This window comes from Cibotium barometz, chromosome 24, assembly GCF_041138505.1.
Source record: "Cibotium barometz isolate CiBa-2024 chromosome 24, ASM4113850v1, whole genome shotgun sequence".
Taxonomy (NCBI): domain Eukaryota; kingdom Viridiplantae; phylum Streptophyta; class Polypodiopsida; order Cyatheales; family Cibotiaceae; genus Cibotium; species Cibotium barometz.
In genome coordinates, this window is record NC_141069.1 from 17,732,945 (window position 1) to 17,752,735 (window position 19,791).

Sequence of the window (19,791 nt, forward strand, 5' to 3'; positions counted from 1 at the left end):
GTTTCATGATATGTTGAGAAAATGAGTTATGTGAGCACTAGGAGGGAGCTATAAGTTGCTTTTGTGTATACCGTTGTCATCATGTTCTAAAGAGCTAGAAGAAACCACAATGAACACCTTTAAAGAGTTGTAAATCCAAGTTGTGTGAAACCCACAGAAAGATCATTTCTTCTACATTACCCAAGCTTTAGAAGCTTGGATGCGATGGAGTTGACAACTCTTGCATTCTTTATATCGATAGGTGTGGGGTCATCATTCACGTGGTTTCAGATTGAGAAAAGCCCCCCAACAATGGACTTTTTCTGGCATCTCTCTCTCTCTCTCTCTCTCTCTCTCTCTCTTTGAGAGCATATGCAGAGTCTTAGGAGATCTGGTACTAATCCTACCACTTTACGATGATAAACAAGGGCTATCACAATCCTATCAACAAATAACTATATGAGGGTAAACAACAATCCCATTAAACAACTAAACATGCACCCTCCTATTTTGACATGAGGCTCGTGGCTAGCTCCACCTCTACATAAGGGTTGGAAGGGGCACCAAACCTAGGTCCTTAAGAGGTAGTGGCTAGTCTTGCCTCTTTTCAAAGTTTTTTTTTTTGGGGGGGGGGTTGGGTGTGGTCATCATGACATTGCATAATTATTCATTTACTTTTTTTTTTCATTTGTGTCCTACTATGATGACACTTGTCTAAGGTTGAAACCTAATGTGCTTTTTACTAAAACTATGCTTTTAAGAAGAGGTATGTGAAGCTATAATCTCTCCTTATGTACCCTTTTGTGTGTGTGTGCGCTTGTGTGCTCGTGCATTGCTTTTGTTTCTCCTTTCTCCTTCTCCTCCACTTGATTTCTAGTATGATCTCTTTGTTAAAAACCTAAGTAAACTTTTTTTTTTCTTTGCATGAATTTGACCTTCCCTTTCCATAATTACAAGTTTTTTTTGTAGGTAAATTTTGAGTATGGCACAAAAAATACCGATGCATTGCTCAAATCCATCTAAGTGAACGATTTTCTAAATTGAGACATGTGGCCAATAACTTGGTAGTTAGTGCATACGCGTTTCTTCTCTCTCTCTCTCTCTCTCTCTCTCCTTTAATGATTCTGTCGCCTTCTTTACATATTAGATTTGTCTTCTGTAAACGAAATTTTTACGTAATTCTTCGAAGCTCTCTGCGGACGTAGCGATGGCCGATCAGGAAGCGAAAGGGGACGATCTAGAGAGGAAGGCAGAGAAGAAGCTGAAGGCGTGGGGGATCTTCGGCTCCAAGTACGACGACGCCGCCGAGCTCTTCGAGAAAGCAGGCAACTGCTACAAACTAGCTAAATCCTGTATGTACCCCTTCCTTCTCACCTGCGATGCAAACCCTGTTTAAGTTCCTACGATCAACAAAATCTAGGGTTTGCAGAGCAAAGGAAATTAGGGTTAATAGAAAAGAAACAATAGCGTTTGCACGAACTTTAGCGTTTTTAGAGTGGAAATTTTAGGGTTCCGGATGACACAGCAGGATAGAGAAAATGGGGCAAGAGTAGAGGTGCTTTGTTTTTTGGTTTCCAACAGTCAAATAACTGGATCTAAGTTTGATTGTGTGCATAGGGATTGGTTCTAGGGTTAGTCAATCCTTCACGAAACTTAAGACTGCAGGTCTATCATAATTTTACGGAGTTAAACTATCGTTGAGGACAATCGAATTTTGCGATACACCATAAGGGTTCAGGATCATTCAGAAGTTAACCTCCACAAGACATTTTGACGATGAACATGATGTTTATTAAATTTCCAACCTACCTGTCTTTCTATACGTATGTATGCATGTGTGTGTGTGTGTATTTGGTTATGGAGTTCAGGGTTATTGTTGTATGCTGTATAATTAATATGTACATTTGTGTATGTGTATGTGTGTATCCATGTATGTGTGTGTGCATGTATGCATGCATGTATTTGGCTATGAAGGTCAAAGGGTAATTGTTGTATGCCTTAGGGTTAAGCGTTTAGGGTTGGGGGGTGTGCATATGCGTGCATATGTGCATTGTGCATGCATGTATGTATTCGGTATGCCATGGAGTTCAAGATTACAGGGCATTCAAAACATAGCTATGACGTTTATTTCAGGGGATAAAGCAGCAATTGTGTATATCAAGCTTGCAAATTGCCACATAAAGGTGAGACATCGTTCTATACACATATATCATATATGAGAATAGGGATTTCATGGGTGATGTACATTTTCTGTCTGCAAATTGTCCATTAATAAGTAGTTTGTTGGTGGGGGGGGTTGGGGGGCGGCTTGCAAGCATGCAAGTGAGGTCTTGGTAATTGCATGACCCACATCTTATTGGGTGCGTGAGTGGCTATATTAGGTGTATGAAAGGTTTCAATTTGTAAACCTTTTGAAACTGAGGATCTAATTGACCTGTATGCACTGCAGCTTGAAAGCAAGCATGAAGCTGCCTCCGCATTTGTTGATGCTGCAAATTGCTACAAAAAGTTCAACTGCAAAGGTAAGGCTTGTTTTTGTTTAGAAGCTTAATTGAATCATCAACGAATGGTCCTTACATAAGTTCTCTGTAAGGTTATGGTTTTATAATCTACGGATGCTTAATTGTTTTTTTGTGCAGAAGCGGTGAGACATTTGAACTTGGCTGTTCAGTTGTTCATGGAAATCGGAAGATTATCGATGGCTGCAAAGTATTACAAGGTTTGTGCTGTTTTGCCAACTACTTGAATCAAGTTTGAGGAGGACAGGGGTTGGGAACATGATCATAGATGCGCGTGGCACCAATGTATGCCTGAGTAAAGGGTACCTCCTATATATTTTTATGTATCAGACACGATTTTTGTTGTGCTGTTTTATGTAATCTTTTTTTATTGCATAAAGAAAAAAAAGTTAGACTGCAGCAATGGAACTGGCAAGTCATTGCAGGTAGCTTAATGTGCACGGCTAGGAACAGGCAATCAAAACGACAAAAAATACAGGTGAAAGGAAAAGATGAAAAAAAGAACCGTGTATAGACATGCCTGGTTCAATTTAAGAGGATCTAGATCTTCACAAAGCTGACAAACAGAGAGGCATTACAAGATTGTACGCTGGTTCTGGTTGTGTTGACATGACTTGGCTTCTTTTAATCATTTTTTGTTTTGTTTGGCATCAGTTGTTTTGTTTTTCCCCGTCTCTTTGACTCAGGTTCTTGGCCGGTCATTGGGCGTCCACACTTGGGCGCCCGCCCGTCCATACTTGGGTGCCCGCCGGTTAGTCTATCCCTAGATCATTGTTGGTCAACGTTGTTTAAGTTGGAATCTTAGCTTGCTGCCCATGGATGGAGCTAGCTGTGAGGGTGCACCAATTGAAGCATGGTTTTTTCAAGTACTTTGAAGCACAAATCTGAAAAACAGTGAGAAGAGAAAGAGAGGAAAGAAAAACGATATCTACTGCCAGTGCTAAGCTGAATAAAGCTTGCACATTTACAAGGAATCTTGCCAGATGTGGTAAGGATCAAACTGCTGACTAGAGCTGAAAGAGCATGGCTATGAACAAAGCAAGTGTTAGGACCACATACCTGGAAACCCCTAATATAGACATTTATCGGATGGTAGTGGTGCGTGTGAACACACCTAGTATAGCTAGGGCACTTTTTCCTTCACTAGGAGGTTTTTTGCCTTGGGGGGGGGGGGGGGGACCACCACTCCCCGCCACCTTTTTTGGTGGAGCTCAACCCCTTTTGGCCATACCGTGGCACCCCTAATTTTCACCTTGCTCTGATCAGAATTTTGGGGGGGTTTTTTTTCCTACCACCTCCGCACCTCTGCCACCTCCGGTCTCCTCTAACCTCGCTGTTGACCTGCAGCAAGCAAACTTCATCATTAGGTTCTTTATGCTCCCTATCTCTACACTATTTTACATTTTAGTACACTTGCAGGTTTTGCTTTGGTAGTGAGCTACTTGCAGTCTCTAGATTGTAGTTAGTGCTTTTTCGTGTTTGGGGTCTGAGAGGATATTTGTAAGTCTTTCAATGAGCTATTGGCCAGCTGCATTCAGAAGGGCTTTTGCTTGCATTGTGTTTGGACACTTGTATTGTGAGGGTTAGAGAACTTGTTTGCTAGAACAATGGTTGGCAATGATGTATTTGGGATGCTAAGTGCTGAGAATAAGTTGGATGGCACCAATTACCCTCTATGGTTATGTTGCATGCACAGAAGCCTTGTTGTATTGATACACAGCCCTAAGCTTGATTAAGAACATTGATGCTAATTAATGAGATAATTAAGACAGAGGAGAGAGAAGAAGAGAGAGATTGGGTGTCAGGGTTTTCTTTTATTCATATGGTACAAAAAGGTTGCATCAATGGTTGTACATGTGTGGGCCTTGGTCAGCCCCAAGGGGTTCCCGGTTGACCTTCTGGGACCCCTTTCTACTTGCTTCTATTGATGCTAATGATGAATGAACTTTTGAAAATGACTTAGTGATGCTGAATTATGTCTACTATTTATATATGCTTCTTATGGTTATATATTTACGTGGGATGCAGTCAGCCAGCAGCATGCTGCTGTTGGCCTGTTATGTGGACAAAAACCCTGAATATTCACTGATAAATGCTGCGCTTGTCCTCTAGTCCTGCCCACACCTGTTGTGTGTTGCCTAGCTTCTAGCCGCTTGTTGTACAGGGTCTGCTGCCACCCGACAGAGTGTTGGTTGCCAGCTGACAGCTCTTTTGTACCTTCCCATGATGCTACTGATGTTAATGTTGATGATGATGATGCTATAGATAATGCTGATGTTGCAACTGATGATGATGGTACTGATGCTTATGCTGCTGACCTAACTGCTGATGATTAGTCAGTGCTTAAGACAGTTCTTGCACAAGATTAGCCATGTGTGCATGTGACATTCCCTTCTATTAAACTTGATGACAGGATGGACTCTCTGTCATCCTTCCTCCCTGGATTGCCACTGACTTTAACGTCTATTGACTTTGACTTTAATTGATTGATATTTTTTGTCTCAACACCTTTACTCTTGATCTCCACTTACAAGTCTTGCTGAAGAACTGAGCATCTGTTCAACTGTTGTCTCCATGCCTGCTTTCCCTTACCCTTAATAGAGCGTCGGGTCACTTGCCCAGAATTGATCATGCCTGTTGCTAGGCCTTTGGACTGATATGAGAGCGTAATGATGTACTGTTTATGTGTACATACCCTCAGAGAATGCTTCTTGTAGCTTCGCTTGTTTGCGGACCACTCCATCTATTACCGTGCTGTTGGAACTTGTGCACCTTACTTAGTGGCCTGAGCCTAAATGCTTTGATACCAATGTTGCATGTGTTAGAAGTCATCTCCTGTCTTAATCAAACACCAGGGCTTCTGTTGTGGGTGTGTCCGCCCTGTATAGGTGTTTTATCATTTTTCCTCACTCCCCGTATTTTTTTCCTCATTTTTTTCATTTTTCCATGGTGCGGATGGATGCCACATGTTGGCAGGAGCCCTTGGTGCTGGCTGACTACGCCTCATGTGCTCCTGGTGGCTGGCCGACTGCCTATGATGCAGTCGTGGAGGTTTTGATGCTGGCTGACCTGTTTTGTACAGTCGTGGAGATATTTTCTGCTAGCCGACTTGCTTTATGCAGTCGTGGAGAGCCCTCAAGCGCTGGCCGACTGCATCCATGGGGCATATAAATAGGCCCCATGTTCCTCACCATTTTCTCATTTAGTTTTGTACGGGATCTTGTGTATAGAGAAGAGTTTACACGCCTATCTCTCAGTGTTTCTTGTGCTGTCTATTTTTTGCACTCTACTTGCTCTTGTGGACCTAAGTTTGGTTATCATTTCCGCTGTGTATTTTGACATGGTATCAGAGCCCTAGGCTCTTGATTGATCTTGGGAGTTTTCTGAGCAAGAGGGGGATAGTTAAGTTGCTGATTGGTGGACTGTTTTGGACTGTCTGTTCGGGAAGAGAAATTGCAAGAGTAAGGCGGACTAAGGTGTGGACAGCCACTTGCAGGTTTAGAGTTTTTTTTCCCCACCCACCCACCCCTTTTCAGTTTAATCCCCGCGATTGCAGATTTGTTAGAGATGGCTGAGAAGCACGTGAAGATCTCGACTCTCCCCACGTTCCCTGTGGACCGTTAGTTGGACGGGAACAATTACGGCATCTGGAAGGTTATGATGGAGTCTGTACTGGAGTCATATAACCTTGCTGATTTCATCGTCATCGGGGTTCCACGGCCGGAAGCAGAGAAAGGGGAGGTACTGTCGATGAAGGCACAGATGTGGGATCGTGTCAACGCTAGGGTCTGGTCATTTATTTTCCTCAACTGCACACCACAAGTGATCAATCATGTAAAGCACATGACGCTGGCTAGAGGCATATGGCAGCACTTGGCTTCTCTTTATAACAGGGTATCACCCATGAAGAGGATCTCCTTGGAAGTGCAGATGCTGGTTATGAACCGTGCAAAGTCCTCGACGATGCGGGAACACATTAACAAGTTGCAGGCCCTTCGGCAGGAAGTCCTTCAAGCTGGGAAGGAGATATCATCTGAAGACATGGCCATCACTTTGCTGTCCCACTTGCCTGCTCAGTATTGTACTCCTCGTTGATTACGAGTGGCAGGCTCAGCTCCATTACATGGGAGGAGCTTGTGCCAATGGTCTTGGACCAGGAGGACAAGCTCTCTGCACTCTCCTCGTTGACAGGTTCTCAGGTCGGAGATTTATGGCACTTTCGTTTTGGCCACTTAAATGTGGATGCACTTCGGCGAGCTTTTCGAGACTAGATGGTGGTTGGCTTGCCAGATGTTGGCAGTAGGCAAGGGCGTTGCAGTTCTTGCATACGTAGTAAGCAGCACATGGAATCCTTTCCGAAGCAGGCTTCCAAGCGGGCTTCGAAACCATTGGAGTTGATTCACACTGACTTGTGTGGACCTCTGCAGACACCATCTTTGGGAGGATCTCTCTACTTTATGCTGCTGCTTGATGATTGTACCAGATTCATGTGGGTCTACTTTCTTTCCCAGAAGGACCAAGCTTTTGCACGGTTCAAGGATTGGCACGTGATGGTGGAGAAAGAGTCTGGATTTCAGGTAAAGACTCTCAGGGCTGACAAAGGAGGTGAATTCTCCTCGATTGTATTTCTCAGATTTTGTGCAGATCATGGCATCAAGAGGGATCTGGCCAATACAGGATCGCCTTCGGAGAATGGAGTTGTAGAACGCAAGAACAGGACTGTGGTGGAGATGGCGACGACCATGCTGGAGCATCGTGATCTTCCTCGTCCACTTTGGGGAGAGGCTGTGGCAACGGCTGTCCATACCCTCAACCGATCTTCGACGACTTCAGTACCTCATATGACTCCATTTGAGGCAATACTCTGGCAGGAAACCTGATGTCTCGCACTTCCGTATTTTGGGAGTGATGCGTATGTACATATTCTGAAGAAGCAGAGGGGGAAGCTTGACTCCAAGTCCCGCAATCTTGTATTTGTGGGGTATAATTCTCTTTCCAAGGGATACAGATTGTATGATCCAGACAGGAACGAGATTGTTGTCAGCCGGGATGTGGTCTTTGATGAGCATGTTCCAGTATCCACTGTCGAGGAGCCGCCACTTCTTGGAGATCCAGAGGAGTCTCATGATGATTCCTAGACCATTATTCCAGTTGATCAACCTCAGTCAGAACAGGAGGTTGAGCCCGCAGCTGGAGTAGAGCCCCCGCAACCACAGGAGACTCCACGATATGTTCGAGTACGTAGGTGGTTGTTGGACACTCTTTGGGAGTCAGGTGTCATGCAGTTACCCTCCGAGTGGATCACAGAGGACGGCCCTCAAAGATCACACAGAGTCCGAGATAAAAGCAATACAGCGGAGCTTCTTCAGGTAAACTATGCTCTGATGTCTCGTATTATGCGGGACAAAGAGCTCACTTCCGTCAAGGAAGCCCTTTCACAGGATACTTGGAGGAAAGCCATGCAGGTGGAACTTGATGCCATTGAGAAGAACAACACATGGGAGTTGGTACCGAGGCCGTTGAAACGGTCAATCATTGGTGTCAAATGGGTCTTTAAGACCAAATATGCGTCTGATGGGTTGTTGGACAAACACAAAGCCAGACTTGTGGCTAAAGGTTATGCTCAGCGGCCAAGCATCGACTACGAGGATACCTTTGCACTGACAGCACGGATGTCCACGATTCGGACCGTTCTTGCCCTTGCTTCTTCTCAGAGGTGGCCCGTGTATCAAATGGATGTAAAATCTGCGTTCCTTAGTGGTGACCTGCAGGAGGAGGTGTATGTTGAGCAGCCTCCAGGCTTTGTTGTTCCAAGATCAGAAGGGATGGTTTACAGGTTACGTAAGGCCTTGTATGGTCTTAAGCAGGTTCCCAGGGCTTGGAATCAGAAGATTGATTCCTTCTTTATTCGGACTGGATTTCAGAGATCGGTTGCAGATCCTAACCTGTATCTCTTTCAGGAACGCGGCATGGTTACGATAATCATCCTTTATGTGGATGATCTCATTCTCACCGGCGGTCATGTGGAGCACATTGGTGTGACGAAGACTGCCTTGTCAAAGGAGTTTGAGATGACCGACTTAGGCTTACTCCACTTCTTTTTGGGATTGGAGATCTGGCAGACCCAGAGGGGGTTTTTTGTCTCTCAGCAGCGGTATGTTCATGAGTTGCTCGAGGCCTACGGGATGGAGAACTGCAAGCCTATTACTTCGCCGATGGACCCAAACACAAAGTTAACCGTTACTGATCCTTGTGAGCCAGTTGATGCCTCACAGTACCGGAAGTTGGTTGGTTCATTGATCTGGTTGCTGAACACCAGATTGGACTTGAGCTTCTCCGTGGGGCTGTTGAGCTCTTTTATGCAGACGCCATTGAAGTCTCATTGGGACGCAGGATTGCGGATCTTGCGGTATCTGCAGAGTACGAAGGATCTAGGACTCTTTTACACAGGAGGGGATGGAGTCAGACTCCAAGGTTGGAGTGACTCAGATTGGGGAGGAGATCCAGACACGAGGAGATCTACTTCAGGATACAGTTTTACCCTTGGCTCAGGAGCAGTTTCTTGGAGCAACAAGAGGCAGCCAACTATTGCCCTCTCTTCGATAGAGGTAGAATACCGGGTTGCTTGTGGTGCTGCTTGCGAGGTTGTGTGGTTGCGGAGGCTGCTAGGCGAGAGGGTCCATAGTCATCCAGTGCGATAACCAGAGTTGTATAGCTATTACTCGGAACCCGGTCTTCCATGCCCAGACCAAGCACATAGAGATACAGTATCACTTTGTACGTGAGAATGCAGATACCCATTGCCCCCACAAACGCAAACATTAGGTTCTTGTGTGCCAACAGAAATGTAGGGTAATTAGAGAGAGAGAGAGAGAGAGAGAGAGAGAGAGAGAGAGAGAGAGAGAGAGAGAGAGAGATCATAAGGTTATGTGTGTACACAACCACAAGTACAAGGCATACTGAATAAAATGCAGTCCATATGGTGTCCTTTCACACTAGGTGGTGAGGTCCTCTCCAAGCATCCAGATTCCCCTGCGATGCTCTCTAACCCTTCAGAGCCTCTGGCGGGCCCGACCTCCCTCCCCCCCCCGGCACACGAACCCTTGCCCCCCTGGCCCCTGGGAGGCCGGAGTACTCAACTCTCTGCAAAATAGGATGTCCCCGGAGGCAAGGAAGCAATATGGCATGAGAACCGACTCCAGAGGCTATGCAGATACCCATTGCCCCACAAACGCAAACATTAGGTTCTTGTGTGCCAACAGAAATGTAGGGTAATTAGAGAGAGAGAGAGAGAGAGAGAGAGAGAGAGAGAGAGAGAGAGAGATCATAAGGTTATGTGTGTACACAACCACAAGTACAAGGCATACTGAATAAAATGCAGTCCATATGGTGTCCTTTCACACTAGGTGGTGAGGTCCTCTCCAAGCATCCAGATTCCCCTGCGATGCTCTCTAACCCTTCAGAGCCTTTGGCGGGCCCGACCTCCCTCCCCCCCCCCCCCCCCCCCCCCCCCCCCCCGGGGGCACACGAACCCTTGCCCCCCTGGCCCCAGAGGCAGCAAGCTAGTTCAGTCTGCTGTTTGATCCATCGTTTCACAGAGCCGGTAGAGATGACCATCGTTGCCTCTCCGGTGCGGGCTCTTTCTCCAGAGTCGCGGGGTCAGTGAGTTGATCTATAAGAGGTAGTTCACATGTACTTACTTACTCACATAAGTGAGTGTTCACACACACAAACAAGGGTTGTTCACACAAACACAAGCGTGTATCCCGAGATAGACCTTCAAAAGCCATTGTGATTTGGGCTCAACACTACACTCCAATGCTCCATCTAAGACATGTTCCTACAGGGGCTAGTAAGCGTGGTTCAAAGGCCAGTGGGCTTGGCACAAAAGGCTTGGCTGAACAAGCATGTCTAAGAGGCTTAACAAGCATGGACACCCAGAGACTCAGAGGTCTAGGGAACAAGTGGAAAAAGAGTTGACCACTCATGACTTTCATTTACATCGCTCTCAAAAAGTCAACCCCAGGATAAATTGAAGTACTAGAGCCTTTTATAACACAAGGAGGTACAAACACATAAAACTGTCATACACTTATTACAAATCTTTTTTGGGAAACGACCTTGGCAAAGGAACCATGACACTTTCATATAAAAACATAGATTTTTATGGGAGACTAGATCCCCCCTCAAATAGACGTCCATGCTAAATCTTCTTCCGGTGGCGTTGCCACACAATCAACACCTGGGGCATCATTTTAGGCTCTAGGACAGGACAGAGAACCCAGAATCGCACGAATTGAGAGCTGTGTAGAAGAAATCCAAAGTTTTTGTCCATGTAACAACTCCAATTTGATGCAGAGAGCTCGATTTTGGAAAAAGGCCCTAATTTATGTATGTGCAAGAGCTCCAATTTGGTGTTTTTCTCCATATTTGAGAAAAAGGTTCAAATTCTAAATGCTATGTTGACTTCAATGTTGATGTAGGAGCTCAATTTTTGCAACCCCCCCCCCCCCCCAAAAAAAAAAGGTTTTCCAAGAAAAAGATCTCCTATTAGTTAACAAAAAACCAGCCACGAAGGGCTAAATACAACACTTCTCCTCTGGTTGGCCGCTCTATGAGAAGAATGCTATCTCATACAGGGGGAGGGGGAGGGGGAGGGGGGAGATAACCACATAGGTGGTCTATAATGCCAAGTGGGATCACCACCTCTATCTATGAAAAAAGGATCAAGCCGCTAGAGCTTCAAGAAAGCTTCCCACCGCTTCCGCATGTGGTCAAAGCCACCCTGCAACTTCCTCCACTAACCATGAAAGGTATGAATAATGTCGAGCCAAACGCGAAACTCAAATGAGACTAATGGGGTTGTCCTTTTTCATATTTCATAAAATGTCTTATATACAAGAGCTCATAGTTTACAATCGTTGGAAACCAATGGCCAACCACATGCCAACCGCCGAGCTCTCGTGTGCCATCAACCAAAGAAAGAGGGTGATCTTTTGAGGCAAAAACTGTCCCATAGCCTCTTTCAAAAACCCGAGAGAAATCGTTGTGAGAGGCCCTATGACTACCAATGTACTGTTGCTGTCGGGGTGCCATCAGCCTCCGTATTTGAATCCTGCGAACTAGCCGCACTGTGTATGCAAAAAAGAGGGTATCGAGAGTCTCCTCCCGATCAACAGGATCACGCCAAGTCCACTTCCTCGAGTCCCACTGGAGGCGCGCGAGGGGCCAACTCTCCCAAATCCATAACCGCCAAAGTCTCTCCCTGGCCACCTTGGCCGACGAGGGATCAATGTGCCACTCATGTGCCTGAAATCCGATCACCCTCAACCTCACCCTCTGTAAGGTGCTGCCATTGAAATCCTCCAAAGGGAACTCTGATCTCTCTAATCTGCCATGCGGACCAAAAGAAAAAGTGAGCAAACCGCGCCATGTACTACCAAGAGAATATCATGTACTACCAAGAGAATATCATGCCTAGTAAACACGCCTAGCCATTGTGGGGGGGTCAAGTCTTGGATAGGTGTCAGCCACTCCTGGGGAATAGTAGAGTCGATGTCGAGACTGAGTCTGTCTCTGCCCCGGATCCCTGCCAAGCCCCTATCCTGAGCCTCCGGGACAGTTGTCTATGTGCAAACAAATCTCCAAGGGACTTGGCAGGTCCTGTGCTCAACTCTCCCCATGATACATGAGGTCGGGCCCCCAACATATGGCCATTGGGTAAACGGATCAGGGGATTCCAGATCAAGGGGCTGCCGAAGACGCTCCTTCGAGGCTACCGGAGCTAACTGCCTAAGGGAAGTGAGCCCAAGCTCGAAGTAGGTTGGTTGTAAATCCGTCCTCAAAAGCTGGGTTAAATCCGCGCGCCTACATCTATGTGAAGAGCTCTGCGGCATAGTTCATAACATTCGTGTTTGCTACGTTTGCAACATACGCGTTTGAAACTCGTGTTTCATTAGTGCTTTTTTTTAAAATGTTTTTCTAAGATTTTATGTTTTTTTAAAAAAAGCTACGTTTTTTTAATCGAAAATCAGTCCACGCAATGAGCATTTATGTAACTTTTAAGTTGTAACTTTGTAAGTTTTTATAACGGAACCTAGAGAGCTTGAGTTTACAATGTATGTTTGTATCTATTTGTCTAAATCTCGTCCTTTCTATGAGGTATTATATTGGTCACGTATGTTACTCGGCCCGGGCTTGAAACATACTCGAAACATTCTTACATATCTGAATGCGTATGCGTTTGCTAAGGGTACTATGCTCTGCAAGGCCCCCCAAGCTCGGGGTACGGGCTGAAACTAGGCGAAGAGGAAGTCCTTCCAAGGCTCACCACCTGGAAGGACTCCTCTAACAACTAGCTTGCCCAACAGGACATGACTCTGAATGGCGGGGTCAATGATGCCTAGGCCCCCTCTGCGTCGCGGCTGAATGATCACTCTCCAGCAATGAATATTCAAGGTTTTTGTCCATATAACAGGCCAACAACAACATCATGTTGTCCGACTGCATCCCAAGTAAATATATAAGCATAAGAAGCGTATATAAACAGTAGACATAATTCAGCTAATTCAGCATTCACCAAGTCATTTTCAAAAGTTCATTCATCATTAGCATCAATAGAAGCATGTAGAAAGGGGCCAGAAGGTCAACCCCTTGGGGCTGACCATGGCCCACACATGTACAACCATTCATGCAACCTTTTTGTGCCATATGAATAAAAGAAAACCCTAACACCCAATCTCTCTCTTCTATGTCTTAATTATCTCATTAATTAGCATCAATGTTCTTAATCAGGCTTAGGACTGTGGATCAATACAACCAGGCTTACGCGCATGCTGTCAAAATACACAGCGAAAATGATAACCAAACTTGGGTCCACAAGAGCAAGTAGAGTGCAGAAAATAGACAGCACAAGAAACACTAAGAGATAGGCGTGTAAACTCTTCTCTATACACAAGATCCCGTACAGAACTGAATGAGAAAATTGTGAGGAACATGGGGCCTATTTATATGCCCCATGGATGCAGTCGGCCAGCGCTTGAGGGCTCTCCACGACTGCATAAAGCAAGTCGGCTAGCAGAAAATATCTCCACAATGTACAAAACAGGTCGGCTAGCATCAAAACCTCCATGACTGCATCATAGGCAGTCGGCCAGCCACCAGGAGCACATGAGGTGCAGTCGGCCAGCACCAAGGGCTCCTCCCAACATGTGGCATCCATCCGCACCATGGAAAAATGAGGAAAAAAAGACGGGGAGTGAGGAAAAATGATAAAACACCTATACACGGCGGGCACACCCACAACAGAAGCCCTGGTGTCTAATTAAGACAGGAGATGACTTCTAACACCCCCTCTCACCTCCTGGCTGTGCAATCAACCCAAGGGAGCTGGAGTGCCGCCTGAGCGTAACCTGAGTTAGAGACTTCGTGAAGAGGTCCGCCGCATTGTCCTCCGTCGAACAATACAATAAAGGAGCAAGATGCCACCGCCTCTCTGGAGTCAGTTCCTCATGCCATATTGCTTCCTTGCCTCCGGGGACATCCTATTTTGCAGAGAGTTGAGTACTTCGGCCTCCCAGGCCAATGTTTCATCTGCCGGCAAGTGGGACACCTTGCTAGAGCTTGTCCTTGTCCTTGCTGTCAGTCCAGGAGTGCGCCTCTTGTCCCCTCCTCCCTATCCCTCTTCTCATTTCCAGTTCACATCCTCATCAGGACGGTGTTTTCGTGGGGGGCGGGGGGGCGTAACCAGGCACTTGAGCACCAGGACCCGGCCTCGGTTGATCCCAATGCGTGAGAGCGGCAGACCACTGGCCCGAGGCGGAACTGCTGGCAGACTTCCAGAGCAGAGTGGCGCCGCCAGGCTGGCAGGACATAGGAGGATACGGTTTTGTCAAAAACTGTTGCGAGCATTTATCTCAGCCCCCCCCCCTCCCCCCTGCTGGCGCACTTCTGGAGACCGTTGCCTCGGGAACCCCTTGGTAAAAAGTGCCCCTTATATTATATAAGCCCCTAGCACTACCACTTTGAGTTTTCCTGCCATTCTTTTCTCTCTTTCTGTTCTGCGTATATTTTCAATTCTGTACTCAAGAATCATGTTTACATCAGTGGTACTCTTGACGATTATATTTTGAAAACCTTAAGGTACATCTTGTCTATGCATTTCTGCCTCCATATAGGCTTGTGCTATGCCACTTCTTGATCACAACATTATGGGCTGAGACTTGGTACATTGATGCACCTCTTGGTCAAAAATTTTCATACTTAATAGAAGTCTCCTTTCTGAAAAAAAAAGCACACACCTCTCTCTGACCACGGGTCCCCATCTACCATGCATGTTGTAGTTCTGTTGTCATGCCTATGATGCACGTCCACCGCCCAGGGCTTTAAGAATCTAGAGTGGAGTTTTCTGCTTCGTCGGCACATTTAATTTTGTTGCTGACAATGTGTGCCGCATCCAACTAATTGCATGTCTGTTGTAGCATTTATGACCCAGGCAACCGTGTTGAAATCTCCCCACTGTGAGGCTATCTGAACAGTCCATCTAGTAGATCTGGCATGCAGAGATTCTAGGCTTGACCATAAGTTTTCTTACTTTCTCATAGAGCGCTCATGGTGAAGCTGCTACTCTGCTACAGTTTTGCCTTTTATTACAGAAATATGAACACTTTTATTTTTCCCATTGTGCTCAAATCAGGAAATTGCAGAGACATATGAAAAGGAGGAAGAACTTGCAGAAGCTATGGAGTTCTATGAGAAAGCTGCAGAGCTTTATGAGGGTGAAGAGGCCACCAGTCAGGGGAACCAATGCAAGCTGAAGGTTGCCCAGTTTGCAGCTGTGCTTGAACAGTAGGTGATGCTATCCTATGCTTAAATAAAAAGAATAGGTTTGGCATCGTCACCAATGATGATGGACTCCCCTCCATTGTCGTTTTGCAGGTATTTAAAGGCTATAGAGATTTTTGAGTTGGTGGCTCACCAGTCTATGAACAACAACCTCTTAAGATACAGTGTGAAGGGCTACCTATTGAATGCGGGTCTGTGTCAGCTGTGTGGATGCGATAGTGTGGCTATATCGAATGCTCTTGATAAGTATCAGGTGAGTTGATAGCATAGTGACTGGATTTCATGCTTCTTGGCCTATTAATTGTGTGTATTGGTCTTTGGTGGAAACCATAATGCTAGTTATAGGGATGATAGAGTACACAATTACGGCCGCATGAGTTTTTTATTGGGTGTTGTGGATTTGACCTTGTTTGAAACCACAGGAGTTAGATCCGTCTTTTACAAACAGTCGAGAGTGCAAACTTTTGTTGGTAAGATTCTAATTCTGCCAAATTTTGTCTGTAAAAAAAAAAGACAGGTGTGGTGAGTGACCTTGACTTTTTGCAATTGTTCTGTTGGCTACAACAAACCAGGATTTGGCAGCCTCGATTGAGGAGGAGGATGTTGGAAGGTTTACCGATGCGGTGAAGGAGTTTGACAGCATGACTCGCTTGGTATGCTTTCTCAATGGCTTCACAATTGAAAGTGTGACTGCATGCAAGAAAGGGTAGAAAGGCCCTTACTTTTGTAAGGGTATTTGTTATGGGCCCAAACAGCCGTAACGGTTGGCATGTAATTTGAGGCTAGGCTTGTACCTAGGGCGGCCTAGAAAGGGACACACAAGAATGAAGTAGATTATGGGCCCTTTGGATGAGGGTTAAAACGTAATGTGAAAGCCTTTTTATAACTATAAGTATTAATTGTGCCCCTTTGTGCCAACCAGCATGTGGTTGCCCGTACTTCAGAAGGGATGAACAGAAATAAAAATATATCAAATGACTACAGCCCCCTGATCTTGGCTGTGTGGTTGGTAGGGCAGTGAAGGTGTCCACACATTACACTTTTTAGAGTCAAATTGTTAACCTAGGGGCTGGTTTACTTATCAGATCAGCCAACCTAACCCCTAGGTTAACAATTTATCCCCCGGAGGTAAGTAATAGTCTGCAAGGCGTCAGGCAGGATGAGTTTTGTGGTATATGGTCTTATGACCTGGCACGTGGCAGGCCGTGAACATCCCTGTCAGGCAGACGTCATGGAAATGTATTGGCACCTTTTTTGTGCGAATCCGATTTTCCCATCCATGGACGTGTTCAGCATATCAAATGACTACAGCCCCCTGATCTTGGCTGTGTGGTTGGTAGGGCAGTGAAGGTGTCCACACATTACACTTTTTAGAGTCAAATTGTTAACCTCGGGGCTGGTTTACTTTTCAGATCAGCCAACCTAACCCCTAGGTTAACAATTTATCCCCCGGGTTAGCCTCAGGTAAGTAATAGTCTGCAAGGCATCAGGCAGGATGAGTTTTATGGTATATGGTCTTCCTGTCAGGCAGACGTCATGAAAATGGAAAGTATTGGCACGTTTTTTGTGCGAATCAGATTTTCCCATCCATGTTCAGCATCCCCCCCCCACACACACACACACACCGCGACAGCAAAAATAAAACACCTCGCAGTTGGTACGTTTATGCCTGATCCGATGCATTTGAAACTGGCATTGTCGGAACTGGTGTGTATGCTTAATGGGGTGTAAATTTATGTTGAGAAAGTTGAGCTAAATGTTACTGACTGGCTGTGGTTGTTTGTGTACTCTTTCTGCAGGACCAGTGGAAGACTACTCTCTTACTTAGAGCAAAGAATGCTTTGAAAGCCAAGGAGATCGAAGAGGACGATCTAACTTAATGGGGAAGTGTGATGTGCTTATATCATTTACATGATAAATGGCAGCATGGGGCTGCAGTAAATGTTTCTGAGGGGTGTTCATTTTTCCGATTTGGTTACTACACTGGAAAAGAGTCATTCACTCTTTTTGATGTGTCTATTGTTTCAAGTGCCATCTTTTTTTTTTAAAATTTGGATTCTGCTGATCTACCTTTGATTTCATGGACTTAAATATGTAGGCAAGGGTTGGCAATTCCCTTTTTTTGCTTGTTGCAGCCCTTGATGGCTTAGTTATATATTGCTGTGATATATTATATGTACATCATAGAGCAGGAAACTCTGAAGTCTGTTATGTGCTGTCACTGCCTGACAATTCCATTTTTATAATAAAAACCACGTGTTGGTGTTTAACAGAACCTCAAGTTCAACTCTGAAGTCTGTTAGCCTGACAACTCCATTTTTATAATAAAAACCATGTGTTGGTGTTTTGACAACAGAACCTCAAGTTCTTTAAGTCTTCAAGTTCAACTCTGAAGTCTGTTAGCCTGACAACTCCATTTTTACAATAAAAACCATGTGTTGGTGTTTTGGCAACAGAACCTCAAGTTCTTTAAGTCTGATGTGCCCAAACATCCCCCTACCCCCCCCTCCCCCCCGCTCTCCCGAGAGAGAGGGGGGGGGGGGGGTTTGAAATAACAACATTGAAGTCTGCTGTCACCCTTGGTCAGGATGTGGCCAGGGATTCAAAGTGTATTGCCTCCTTGAACTAAGCTCTCTGCAGGAGGTGGAGTCAAGGTTAACTTTTGTCTTTGCACTTTCCTGCAATACCAGAGTTGATGAATTGAAAAGTGGCTTCTCCTTTATTTCTTTGTTGTGGGTGAGCAGCTTACCACTCCCCACTTAACACCTAAGCCACCCCAGCGTCTGAACTCAACTCCCAGGTCTTGCTCTTCCGAGTGCCTCTCGTCTTTCTGTGCCTTGGCGTGCATTTCAATGCTTGATACAGTGTTGTTTATGTTTAGTTGAAGGCTTTGGTTCGGTAGTATTGAGCAGTAGTCTCGACACAAATGAATTTTCAGGTGGCCTCATTTTCGGATCATCTGATTTTGGATTATCTTAATTCCAGATCATTTAAATGATCAAATTGCCCCATGCATAGTCTGAAAGTTGAGCAAGCCTACGAGAAAAGCAAAATAAATATTATTGGTCAAGTATCCAGCAAGACAGCGGAGAAGGCAACAGAAGTTATTAAACTAACACAAGGAATTTTTTAGTAATGGCTCATTCAAAGCAGTGCAGCAGTGGCAGCAGTATGGCGATGTCGCCATCAACATAACGATCCATGGTTGATAGTTTCCCTCCTTGACCTTGTTTGGTTGTTTCCTTCCTCACCTTTAATACAGCTATGGTTCCCCCCTCTCTTAATCAGTTGGGCAATGCTCGTTGCTTGATTTGCAATATGGGCAAGCTCCCATGCTCAGAGATCATTGGGCTTATTATTGGACGATGATCCAGCAAGACAGCAGAGAAGGCAACAAAAGTTATTAAACTAACTCAAGGAAATTTTTAGCAATGGCTCATTCAAAGCAGTGCAGCAGTGGCAGCAGTATGGTGATGTCGTCATCAACATAACGATCCATGGTCGATAGATTACCTCCCTGATCTTGTTTTGTTGTTTCCTTCCTCACCTTGAATTTTTAGCAATGGCTCATTCAAAGCAGTGCAGCAGTGGCAGCAGTATGGTGATGTCGCCATCAACATAACGATCCATGGTCGATAGTTTACCTCCCTGATCTTGTTTTGTTGTTTCCTTCCTCACCGTGAATACAGCTATGGTTCCTCCTCTCTTAATCAGTTGGGCAATGCTCATTGCTTGATTTGCAACATGGGCAAGCTCACATGCTCAGAAGAGATCGTTGGGCTTGCCTCTTGGGCTGTAGCCCAGCAGTAGTGTGCTTGTGCCTCCCATTATGGATGGTGGTGAGATTGTAATTTTTGTACAAAAGAAGGGTCGTTGAGCAAACATGCAAGTCAAAGAAGACAATATGAACATGATTAGATGCACCAAAGTTGTTCAAAGATATATTCATAATGTACGAGATGACACATTCAATATTTGGACATTAGCTTGAGTTCCTTCTTTGCATTCTTTTTATTCATAATGTATGAGATGACACATTCAATATTTGGACATTAGCTTGAGATCCCTTCTTTGCATTCTTTTTATTCCACTTGCACAAGATATATTCATAATGTACGAGATGACACATTCAATATTTGCATTCATTTTTATTCCACTTGCACAAGATATATTCATAATGTACGAGATGACACATTCAATATTTGCATTCATTTTATTCCACTTGCACAAAATGCCTAGAATGCCGCAATGAAGACTAGAGGACAAGGGGCCACTCTAGTTTTACTTTATAACAGAAAAAGTTTGTTAAATGGTGGGATCTATTTAAAAATCGCACGCTGAATTGATAAAGAAACGTTGTATAGTGAGTGTTAACATAAAAGATGCAAATGAGCTTGCAACAATTTCATTTTCACCAACAAATTTTATTCCAAAAATACAAAATCAGTTA

The 19,791-nt window shown here is 45.0% G+C and overlaps 1 protein-coding gene across 1 annotated transcript; it reads left to right on the forward strand.

The window, feature by feature from the left end:
- The first annotated feature begins 957 nt into the window (after positions 1–957).
- On the forward strand, positions 958–17,616 carry LOC147624966 (alpha-soluble NSF attachment protein 2-like). The gene is made up of 9 exons (XM_086818188.1): positions 958–1,331; positions 2,113–2,162; positions 2,429–2,501; positions 2,619–2,698; positions 15,193–15,344; positions 15,435–15,594; positions 15,764–15,811; positions 15,914–15,994; positions 17,141–17,616. Exons 1-9 carry the CDS (start codon positions 1,187–1,189, stop codon positions 17,219–17,221), a joined length of 870 nt encoding a protein of 289 aa, XP_086674314.1. The 5' UTR covers positions 958–1,186; the 3' UTR covers positions 17,222–17,616.
- Positions 17,617–19,791: the final 2,175 nt, after the last annotated feature.